The sequence below is a fragment of the Larimichthys crocea genome, chromosome X (assembly GCF_000972845.2).
Source record: "Larimichthys crocea isolate SSNF chromosome X, L_crocea_2.0, whole genome shotgun sequence".
Lineage (NCBI taxonomy): Eukaryota > Metazoa > Chordata > Actinopteri > Sciaenidae > Larimichthys > Larimichthys crocea.
The window spans coordinates 6974454-6986481 of NC_040020.1; the positions used below are offsets into that span (position 1 = coordinate 6974454).

At 44.5% G+C, this 12028-nt stretch overlaps 1 protein-coding gene across 5 annotated transcripts in view; it reads left to right on the forward strand.

Moving 5' to 3' along the window:
* Positions 1-12028, forward strand: part of klhl5 (kelch-like family member 5) — a 56357-nt gene that overhangs the window by 17833 nt on the left and 26496 nt on the right. The window contains exon 1 of one of the 5 annotated variants that reach the window (XM_027282681.1): positions 8048-9613. The exons of 2 other annotated variants lie outside the window; for them this stretch is intronic. In XM_027282681.1, the coding sequence (XP_027138482.1) occupies positions 8982-9613 (632 nt within the window). In that variant the 5' untranslated portion in view covers positions 8048-8981. Of the gene's footprint in view, positions 1-8047; positions 9614-12028 lie in introns of those variants that run through there. 2 more of the 5 variants (XM_027282680.1, XM_010741803.3) reach the window with 2 other exon arrangements.

The window sequence follows — 12028 nt, forward strand, 5'->3', positions numbered from 1 at the left end:
TTGTCTCAGTTGGAGAATGGTTGTTATGTACTGAAATGATGTTTGCAACTTTTTACTGCTTCTTTTTCTTTGTTGAATTGCAACCAGGTGCCGTAAAACCCACACTACAAAACTGTTTTTTGTACCAGGCTGTAAACATGTTTATTTCTGCTGTGAAGTTGGACATTTGAACATGGGGACTTATGGAGACTGACTCAAGTGGACGAGAAGAGGAACTGCAGTTTTTGACATTTTCGCAGCCACGGAGGTTGCCGCTTGGTAGTGATACTTACCACCATCATCAACATAACTTCCAGCAGCATCAGGCAGCTACAGGTTCACTGCAGACCGACAAAATAAGCGACTAGTTGGTGAACATATAGTAGAGCATTTAGCAGCTACAAAGAAAGAAAGAAAGAAAGAACGAAAGAAAGAAAGAAAGAAAGAAAGAAAGAAAGAAAGAAAGAAAGAAAGAAAGAAAGAATTTTCCTTAAGGAGTTGGTGGAGACCAAACCAGAGCTAGAAGGAGAGTGAATATTGGACTAAGCCGAATAAAAAATCTCTTAATGCAGACATGTTTAAGAATGAGTTTAATCAAGATAAATTGTTTAATAACACACAAACACAAAAACAGAGTTGAGCGAAGTGCATTAATACATTTATACATTGTGCACCTACATACATTTAAAATATGAAACCAAAAATAAAGTGAATAACCACTGATCACAACAAAGACGTTCAGTCTATTCTGCAGCAGTATAACATCCAAATTGAGGAACAATGGGATGAACTACTGGAGCATGGTTTTCCTGCTGCATGTTGTTGATATTGTTGGATGGATGCTGCTGCTGCTGCTGGAGGGCGCAGTGTGATTTGTCAGGGGTCATATAATCTCATAACATCTGCTCATAAACTTCTGTTTGTCCTGCAGCAGCAGCAGAATTTAACGTCAGAGTTGAACAGGTACGCACACCAAGGCCAAATGTCAGGCCTCTGACAGATCGATGGGAGATCGATTGCTGCCTCGGCTCCAAAAAAAAAAAAAGGTGGATATATGTGTGTGTGTGTGTGTGTGTGTGTGTAGGAGCTGATATAACAAGGAATTTAATTAGACTGGATGAGAGCCAGAAGCCATTGCTTTTCAGCTGCGGCTGCTTCCACCGCCATCATCATCATCATCATCATCATCATCGTCCTCCTCCTCTTCATGCTTGCTAAACAGATGCACAGCTCGACAAATGTGGTTAAATTGGGCAGTTCACGTTCTCCTTTCTCTTTCCTCTCAGGCAATTAGAGGAACCAGAGCTAGTAAGCCAGACCTTGCCCATTATGTTGTGTGTGTGTGTATATGTGTGTGTGTGTGTGTGTGTGTGTGCGTGTGTGTGTACCCAGGTGATGTGCTTTGAGGCAAAACGGGAAAAACTATTTCCTCCTCCCAGAGCAACAGGCATGGATCAAAGTAATTGGACACTTTGGTTCACACTCCAAAGCCTTGTGAGCATATGTGAGTGTGCGTGTGTGTGTGTGTGTTTGTGTGTGTGTTTGTGGTGTATTCTCGTCCTCGCAGACCTAATAGCAAAATGCTTCCACATAGCACACACATCTTTTTAACTACACACACACACACACACATACTCAATGTCATTTTTCTCTCTACGTTTGTGTTGAATAAAACATGGCAGTAAAAGTGTGTCAAAGTCTCGCTCGGTGCTGAGGGAGTAGGATGGAAGGTTTCTGCTCCAGTATAAGATCAGATAGAAAGTGTGCATGTGCCAGCCTCTGTCAGTGTATAAGGCGTGGATGTACTGGTGGGCAGCTTGGATGTTTTGATGCTCGGTCTCTCGGTTCATGCTGTATTTCTTCCTCTTCCTCTCTGCCGCCTCTGTCTTTTCTTGCTTTTCCTCCCACTCATTACAATCTACTCCTATCTGCCCACTCACGCGACCATCCACACAAGACACGCCTAATTAACACGTCCTCATACAGTACATCCATCTCTCAAAGGGGGGTGTGGATGGGAAAAGAAATGAGAGAACAAGGGTAATGGATGGGAGAGAAGTGGAGGATGACGTTATTAAATGGACAGTGGAGGTGATCCAAAGAGAGATAGAAGAGGAGGCATTAAAGAAACGGACGAGCCGCTCCGCTGATCAGCGAGCCGAGGTGCAGAGATTGAATCCCCCTCATGAACTTTACTGCATGTTTTCTGTCTGATAACACACAACTGTGATGGAAAAAGTCGCAGAAAAAAAAAAGAGGGAGGTTAGGGAGGAGCAGCGGAGTGAGGAAGCCTGAAATTTGCTGATGGACCGATGTTGAGTTTCTTTTATTCTTTCATCTCTCCTATTAGTTCCTTCTTGGGGGAAACTAGGACAACATGGTTCTTCTTCTGGAGCTAATACACAGACTCCCTGAACGCAGATAGAGCCCAGCGCGCACACACACACACACACACACACACACACACACACACAGACCACAGAGAAGGCCGTCATAGATATGTGTGCTTCTGCTATTGACTGATGTGAAAGACGATAACAGGGAAATTACCGTCTGAAGGTGGTCTGCGTTTTATCCAGATTAGACGTCTGTACTTCTATACTTGTGAGGACTCTCACTGACATAATGCATTCACTAGTCGTACCCCAAACCTTAAAACGAGGATTGATTTTTAAACACCAAAGTCAGTTTTGTGGCTCCAGAAGGAGCTGAGGCAAATCTGATAAATTGTCTCAAGCGATGTTACGTGAAAATGAATGAATAAATGATGAAGTGGCAACCTCTGTGGCTGTGAAATTAACTGTAGCTCCCCGAACGGCCACTTGAGGCTGGCTACAGAACGAGTCAGTCAAATGGGTTGAGTTCTCACCTCAACCCTTACCATGAACTAAATCTAAACCTATTTCTAACCTCGAAACCAGGTCTCAAACAAACTGCTCCTTGAAGGTCCAGCCCCAAGTCAGAAAGGACCAAAAATGTCCTCATTTTGTAAACTGTCCTCATTCCCAGGGTCTGAAACTCAAATTGGTCCTTGCATGCTCATAATTCGGGTCCCCTTCACCCTGCAAGCCTTTGTGACTGTGTGTGAAATTAATTTTCTGTCCAATAACATCGAATATTGCATCTCCAGATTGGTGGGATTGCACTCCCACAAACACACACACACACACACTCCCTGCTTCTTGTTCATATGTTGGGAGTAGCCGCTGTGTCAATGTGGAGAGGTAATTATTTGCTTGGCCGGTCTGAGCCTGCTCTGAGTCTCAAGGACGGACTCGCCTGCAGCTACAGTACCAAACCAACACAACGGAAAACATGCAGTGAGAGTGTGTGTGTGTGCGTGTATGTGTGTGTGTGTGTGTGTGTGTGTGTGTGTGTGTGTGATGTATTGGCCGTGACTTGAATGAAAGTCTGTCCTTGTGTTTTTATGTGCATGCATGCTGAATGTATAGTGGGTACATCTTCAGATCTGTGTGTGTGGGCATATGTGTATGATGCGTGTACACCTGTGGGTCTATATATGTGTCTCCGGCACAGCACACACACACACACACACACAATGACAGCGTGAAATCCATTTCACACACTGTTCACACTTGATAATCATCCTGTTTATGTGCATTCACACATGCAAGCGTGGATGCACCCGAGCACACGTACACACCTGCAAACGGTGGTATGCAATCCTATTTTTTATATATATATATATATAACATAACAATAGCTCTCGTCCCTGCAGGTCTCCACCTCAGGGAATCACAGCCTCGATCCTACCATTACATGCACACACAAACACACACATACACACTCCCTTGATGTCACAGTATAATAGCGGGGATGGGGAGGAGGAAATTGAGGTTGGGAAGGAGACTGGGGAGAATAGAGGTGAATGCGGGTGGGGAGGAATGAAAGGAAGAGATGGTTTCAAGCTGAGTACAGTGTAAGGGGAGAAAAAGAAGATAGAAAAGAGGGAGAGAGAGGGAAGAAAGATAGAAAAAGAGAGAAAGAGAGAGGTTGGGAAAAGGCCACTGGAGGATGAACATCAGTCACGAGAGATGAGCTGATCATCACAGACGGGCCAGACAGATAATGTTTCACTTTCTGGCCCCATAAAATCTTTTACGACAGCTCTCCCCAGATGACTGCTACCTGTTTTTATTTGGCGCTGTATTTGTATTTGTGTGTATGCGCGTGTGTAGCTGAGCGTTTATAGAGTACAAAATGTGCGTAAGTAAAATAGGATTGCATACCACCGTGTACGTGCGCTCGGGTGCATGCATGCTTGCATGTGTGAATGCACATAAACAGGATGATTATCAAGTGTGAACAGTGTGTGAAAAGGGATTTCACGCTGTCATTTTTTGTGTGTCTCTGTTTGGGTGTGTGTGTGCCATAGAGCCATAAAAGCTGTGCCGGAGACTTTTGAGTGATAGCCTTGGACTACCACAGCCAGGAGACCAATAACAGTAGGAGGCTCAAGGAGGTTCGTGCCAAGTGACCAATGATTAGATCCAACTGAAGGAGACCAGAGCTGAATGGCCCGTCATTCCTCAGCTTCATTCGCCCTCAGAGTCTCATTCCCAACCTCCCCCAGTAACAGGACGGCGTTTCTATCATGAGTGTTGCAGAAACGCATTGGTTTATGCTCTCTCTAGTTTTTTTTTTCTAGAGTTATGTGCAAGGCTCCGAAGGAGTTACCCAGATAACCTTTACTACTAATATTGGGGCTCTTATACTCAAACAGCATGTCTGCACACACTGATTTTATCATTCTTGTTGGGTAAATACCAACCGGCGTGGCCAAATTTGTCTCCTGATGTATTTTTGCCTCAGAGGACAATTAAAACACTCACTCAACATGCAGCACAGGTACACAGATGAATATTTTAGTTGGAGTTTTGACACAAAAGAAGAACTGCCGCACACTAGAGAGTCGATTTAATACATTCACAAGCTTTCGATCATCGAGCTTCTGCAGGCACGTAAGAAAAGGCTTTGACAAAGATGTGACTATCACAAGGACATTAAACATAAGAGACATTCTTCACGCGCCTTTATTTGAAAGTCTGAAATGTGGAAAAACGTTTTTATGCTGTCATGGCACCGTGCACTTGCCACAAGTAGGTAGTTTCTATATTTCATAGGTGGGAACAAAGTCTGTTTGTCGTCAGGCAGTTAATTAGCTCTTTTTTAGAGTTGTGTTCAGTGCTCCACGGGAGGATGAACTCCAGATAACCCTGTAAGACTGCTGTGCTTAAACTCAAACAGCAAATCACAGGCTGATGTAGACATGTCACCATTCTTTTTGGGTAAATACCAAACGAGCGAGGCCAAATTTGTCTCCTGATGCCGTTCATCCTTAGAGGACAATTAAAACAGCCACTCGACATGCAGCACAGGTACACAGATGAATATTTTAGTTGGAGTTTTGACACAAAAGAAGAACTGCCGCACACTAGAGAGTCGACTTAATACATTCACAAGCTTTCGATCATCGAGCTTCTGCAGGCACGTAAGAAAAACCTTCGATAGGATGTGAATATCACAAGGACATTTAACATAAAAACAACATTCTTCATGCATGTGCATGTGAAAAACATTGTTTTTATGGTGTCATGGCACCGTGCTCAAGTGCCACGTGGGTAGTTTCCATCTTATATAGGTGATAACAAAGTCTGTTTGCAGTCAGGCAGTTAATTAGCTCTTTTATTTTAGGCTCTGTAGGAGGAAGAACACCTCTGTTTGGAAATTTAGCATTATCTACATAACCGTTTAACACTGTGACTCAAACAGCAAATCACAGGCTGATGTAGACACGTCACCATTCTTGTTGGGTAAATACCAAACGAGCGAGGCCAAATTTGTCTCCTGATGCAGTTCATCCTTAGAGGACAATTAAAACAGTCACTCGACATGCAGCACAGGTACACAGATGAATATTTTAGTTGGAGTTTTGACACAAAAGAAGAACTGCCGCACACTAGAGAGTCGATTTAATACATTCACAAGCTCTCGATCATCGAGCTTCTGCACGTACAGTAAGATAGGAGCCAGTTAGTGAGAGCATTGCCAAATATTGTTTTTATGGTGTCACGGCACAGTGCATGTGTAGTTTCCAGTCTGTTTGTGGTCAGGCAGGGTTTGATGTTTTACCCAAAATCATCCCAAACATCTAGCTGTGCATCTATTCTGGTTCACTGTGACATCTCGTGCTTGGACCTTTGTTACTTTTTTTTGCCTCACTGATATTACGTCTGCTTGTTTTCACGCCTCCTTGCAGACTCTACTTGAGTGTGTGTGTGTATTGACTTTGTAGTATTGATCAGATAGAGCAGTGGGGTGGTCTTGCACGTCAGTACATCCTGAAACTGAAGAAAAAGCCCCAGTGTTTCTCAGAAACTGGCAAAACAAAGCAGCGATAGTCAAATCAGCTGCTCCGTTCAGTCATTTATTTGTGGAAAAAATAGTCTTCTGGCCCTGGCTGTTACAGTCTGTGGGGTCAGTTTATGAGTAACACATCTCCCGTCTGTGTAATTCACAAACTGACCTCGGCTGTTTGACTTATCGATTTTTGTTAAAGCGGGGCTCCTAAAGCATCCCTCCTCTCCTGTTGGTGGGACTCCATCCAGAACACACTGTGCTCCGGCTCCGTGGCTCCGGCTCATCTCATGGCCGTCCCAGGGTTACTGCACAAGGTTGAGCCAGGTTCTGGCTGCTGATCTGTTGGGTGCCCCCGGGCGCCTGGATGGGATGGCTCCCATAGGACCCGCTCCCGCTGATCATTATTGTCTATGAATAGCTGCTGCATTGCAGATGGAGGGAAGAGAGGGAGGAGAAGGAGAGGTGGGATGTTGTAATGGGTGGAGAAGAGGAATGGTTTGTGGAGGAATGGGGGAAATATGTGTGTGCACATGTGAGGAGGGACAGGAGGAATTTCATTTTCAAGGACACTCAGGTCCCCGTCTGTGGTGATTCAAAGTAATACTGGCTATTTTTTTCCCGTCTTTAATATCTACTCAAACAACAAATGGTCATCAGGCCTGTAAACACAGTGTGATTGTTATGAGGCAGTAAGACTCGCAGAGAGAGAGAGACAGGTGCTGAGAGGGAGTGAAGACAGCCAGACAGGGCAGAAAATGAAGAAGATAAAGAGGACGTGTCCGCCGCCTCATTACATTTCAGAGTCTTTGATTAACATGTAATGATTGCTGCAGCCTGCTCGTTCACTCTCATATATATACACACCTGCACACACAGTCGCAGAGACGTGTGTTTTTATAGGACGTTTATTCCCTTATTATCCCTAATCTTACTCTTTAATCCCGGCTCTAGCACTAAATCTGAGCAGAAACCGAGTCATAACCCTAAAATTTAATGGTTCTCTTAGCGAGGATGGACTTTTTGAGGTGAATCTTAACGTGGCTGTCTGAACAAACCTATATCCGCCTCTACACTGTAACAGAAAGTCAAATGAATTTGTATACAAATTACCTGTAAACTGTTTTATTATACCACTGATGACAAGCTATACAGTATTCTTCTTAAAATACATAAGAAAGCAGGAGGTGAATCATAATGTGGCTGTCTGAATGAACCTATATTCCTCTCTACACTGTTAATAAAGAGAGAAAAATAACAACGATAATGACTGTAAAATTAAAAGAAAAATCAAAATACTATAAATTCATAAATTTTGCAGAGAAACACTGTTATTTTACAGATGTTCCCCGGATTATTACGATTAAATACCTTCAATATTCTGTTACTAGCTTTACATGAATGTGTACCGTAACATTCAAACTTACAAACAATAACGTTACATTGTTAGTTTAGGAAATAAATCACAAGCCACATATTTGATTACAGATGGTTACTGTCACTTTACATGAATGTATGTAATTTAATTAAGCAGAAATATACTGTATTAACGGTCGATTAGTAATTCTTCTGTGCCAAAATGAGAATTAACTTAAATTTGTCATTAATGACATGATAAAAACAGCTTGGTTGTCAATTTACAGATATTTTTTAAAAAACAGAAAATTACTGTAAAAAGTTATTTCCCATTAATTTATTTTGTATCATCTAACTAGGACTTGATTGCTACTCTGATTCTTGATCAATTAATCACAGTTTTTGCCATTTCTTCACAGTATAAGATTCCAAAAACAACAAATCTTCACATTGTAGAAGCTGGAACCAGATCAGAATAACTTCAAGCTGAGGCAACGATGCCTAATCGATTAATCAATTAGTCGATTGACAGAGAGGGGTGAATGTTAATTAACCAGTGAGACATTTTTTCAAGCAAACATTCAATGTCTACACTCTCAAATTGTGAGAAATTGCTGCATTTTTAATACGATATTAAACTAAATATGATTTTTGGACTGCTGTCAGAAATAAAAAAAAATATATATCTGAAGACAGACAGGCACTTTTAATACTTTCTTTATAGACTCACACACACACAAAGAGTGTGTGAAAACCTCCTCTTTGCATATATTCTGGTGCCAAACAGATATTTACAGATATTATTGATTTGACTGTCTGGGCCTGTTTGAATAATGATGATGATAATAGCAATAATGATCATTCCTCTGTGCTCCAGCATGCCTGTGGCTTGCACTGCATTACTTGGCAGAAATGTGACATTAATTTGTCCTTGTGGAGAAAATGTTTGTGGTTTGGTTTGTGCACGAAAAGGCTTTGGCACTGACGTTAAAACTCTCAGACCTCCCTCTCTCTCTCTCTCTCTCTCTCTCTCTCTCTCTCTCTCTGTTCATATACTCCGCTACATTCCGCTCACTGCCTCCAGTCGCGGTTAACGGGCGTGCGGTTGCCAGGAGAGACGCGCGTACGGTGTGCAGCTTTAACGGCGGAGCGGCACCGGCTCTCTCCACCCTCCACACACACACACACACACACACACACGCACAAATACGCACAAACACACACACACACACACACACACCCGCCATTTCCTCGTGCCGAGCCCTGGAATGTCGGGCTCTTCCTCGCGGAAGGAGTTCGATGTGAAGCAGATCCTCCGGATCCGATGGAGGTGGTTCGGTCACCCCGCGGTACCTCCTCCTCACTCCCCGCCACTGGGAGACTACTTCGCCGGGAGGAGAGCGGGCGGCGGCGGCGGCAGCGGCTCCGGAGACGGACCTTCAGTTAGCGGTTGTAGCAACCCGAATCCAGCCGGTGGAAACCCGAGCGCTGCGGGGAGTCACGGCGGTTTGGTGGCGAGCGGCAGCGCCGGGTCTAACCTGTGCAACGGCAGCGGCAGAAAGTTTGCCGATCAGCCGGGGAGTCGTGCTGGTCCTGGGGGAGCGGCAGCTGGAGCGACGGGCAGCTCCTGTCCACGCTCCTTCAGCCAGCCAGAGTGCAGGAGCTCCGCCGCCGCTGCCGCTGCTTTGTCCTGGGTCTCCCCGCCACCTCAGCGCCGCTCCCGGCCGTTGACGAGCATGGAGCCGCCTGGAGAGGCTCAGGTGCCCCAGCTGGTACCCGACCCCTGCGCTCATGCCGGGGCTGAGGAGGAGGAGGCAGCGGCGGCGGCGGCGGCACCTGCACAGGCAGCGCCGGGCACTGAGGATAACAACCACCCAGAAACAGACTCCAGCTCCTGCAGGTAGGAGGAGGTGAAGGTGGACTAAAACATGGTGAACTTAAAAAAAAAAAAAGTTTTTTCTTCTTGTGCACTTTTCTCCAGTTAAAGGAAATTAAATGAATCATTCAGCTTTCTCACATTCAACCACAAAGTTGTGTCATTTCACCTTTTTATCACCATTGCTGACAGGTGGAAACTGTGAATGTGCTGCTGAATCTATACATCCACAAACCTCTGACAGCATGCAGCAGCACTGATGTGGATGTGGATGTGGTGGAGGGCCACTCATTACATACACATAGCCTTCATTTTCTCTCTCTGCCTCTCTCTGTCTGAGTACCTTTGGGACTGCATGTGGTCCACTGATTTCTCCCCTACAACCTCCTAATGAGGCTTCACCAACAGGCTCTGTTAGAAGACCCACACATGATACTGTACACTCTTGTGTATTTGGGGATTTTTTCCAGAGTCAAATTAACAATACAGCTCCAGGGGAGCTGAGCTCTGTATGTATGACATACTGCATTTGACATTTATATTGTTTTGTTTTTTCGGGGCGTCTGATGCTCCAGCTCCAAGCTTTTGTTACTCACAATCCTCTCACAGCTCGGGGCCTCGCATGTTTTGCATGCACACACATGCATGACGGGAGTTTTTGTGATGAAGGCTTTTCATTTCATTTCATTTCATTTAATAGTTGCCATGGAGACGGCAAAACAAAGCAATTAGGGCACCTCTTTTTAAAGAGCATCTTGCACAGACACTCACGGATTTATGTTTTTATTATGATGCTGCAGTAAATGTGATGAAGTGAAATGAGTGTGGTACAAACAGTGAGTGTGTGTGTGTGTGTGTGTGTGTGTTTACTATGCAGGCATAATGATGCATCTGAAAGCCTCCTATCATACACTGTGTTCCCAAGACACACACCAGAAAAAATAAATGATTCATTGCACACTTTTTTCTTTTTTAAAAACGTCTTATAGTGCAAGCGTAATTTATAAAAATCGATAAAATCTTTTGTGTGCTGCATCCTGTTTTCACCGTGAATGTGTTTGTGATCTACAGATAGAAAGGAAAAAATATATCTATTGTTATGCACGGCTTGATGTCATATCTACAGTGATGATGGAAGTCTGGCAGCACTTACACAGGATATTACTTCTGCTTAATAGTAATGCACTTACGCACATACACACACCAGTCTCATTAGACATGGACGAAGAATATGTGCATGCATCATCCATGTGTGTTGCCGTGCACATGCTATGGTTGCCATACCAACACAGAGATTAGTTTCTCTGCACATGTATGTGTTGTGATCTGTGTGTGTTCCTCTGAGAGCTCCTGGAGTACAGTGTGGTACTCCATCCCAAATGGGATCATGGGAAGGGATGCGTACTGAATCCCAGAGTGGCTGAAGCCTCGCCGCGACTCCACTGATCTCCTCCTCACTCCTTTTTACTTTCTCACACCCCGCCCAGCTTCCCCCCTTTTTCATGCCTGATGTGCCTCCCTTTTTTCTCTCTCTCCTCCCCTGTCCCATGTCCATCTCTGCCCACCCTTGTCCATTCATTTACCTTCTCTCTCTCTCCTTCTGTCTCTCCCTCTGCTAAGAAACAGAGTGCTTGTATGTGTGTCACGCAGGGTGTAACATGTGACCGGGCTGTATGGTCACGTCGTATATCAGCTTACAGATCTGAGTTTCATTTGCATTAGTGGTTAGGCTACAGGCTAATTAAACTAGATGGGTGTGTGTGTGTAGGAGAGAGACACACACTGACACACACTGACTGGCAGATGTGTGAGTGTCCTTGCCTGAGTGCAGGGGTTTAAAAAATCTGGCTGCATGGTGTTGATTCGGCCCAGACACACACTCTCTTTCTCTCCGTGTCCATGTTGAGTGTCTGCCAGGCTCAATTAAGGGGACTGGAAGGCAACGTTCCCCCCACTTCAAAGCCATCTCCTCTGGCAGTATTTAGCCACACCATTCGTCTGCATACACGCTCGCGCCAAACTAATGCGCACACACTAATACACAGAGAAGGACGGGAGAGCTGGCCAAAAAGCCTCCTTGGAGGGTTTAGAGTGGGATAGGGAAGAGAGAAAACAGAGGCAGAGACGGATGTTTGGATGAGGTGGAATGAAGTGAGTGATGGATTAGTTGAAGATATGAAAATGAGGCTGTGCAGAGGACAGAGGGAAGATGACACGCCGGCAGCAGCACATACTCAAACTCAAATATGTGCATGGATACACGGCGTGAACACCACTTACATTATTCAAACGTGAGGCGAGGGGTAGTCAGTTGGTTGTACTCTGCAACTTGACCACATGATGCCACCAAATCTAACACACTGGATCTTTTTAACTGCGTCTGGTATTATAAAAACACAAATTTGCCTCTGGGTCCTTTTTAAACCTGTTTGTGAGCAG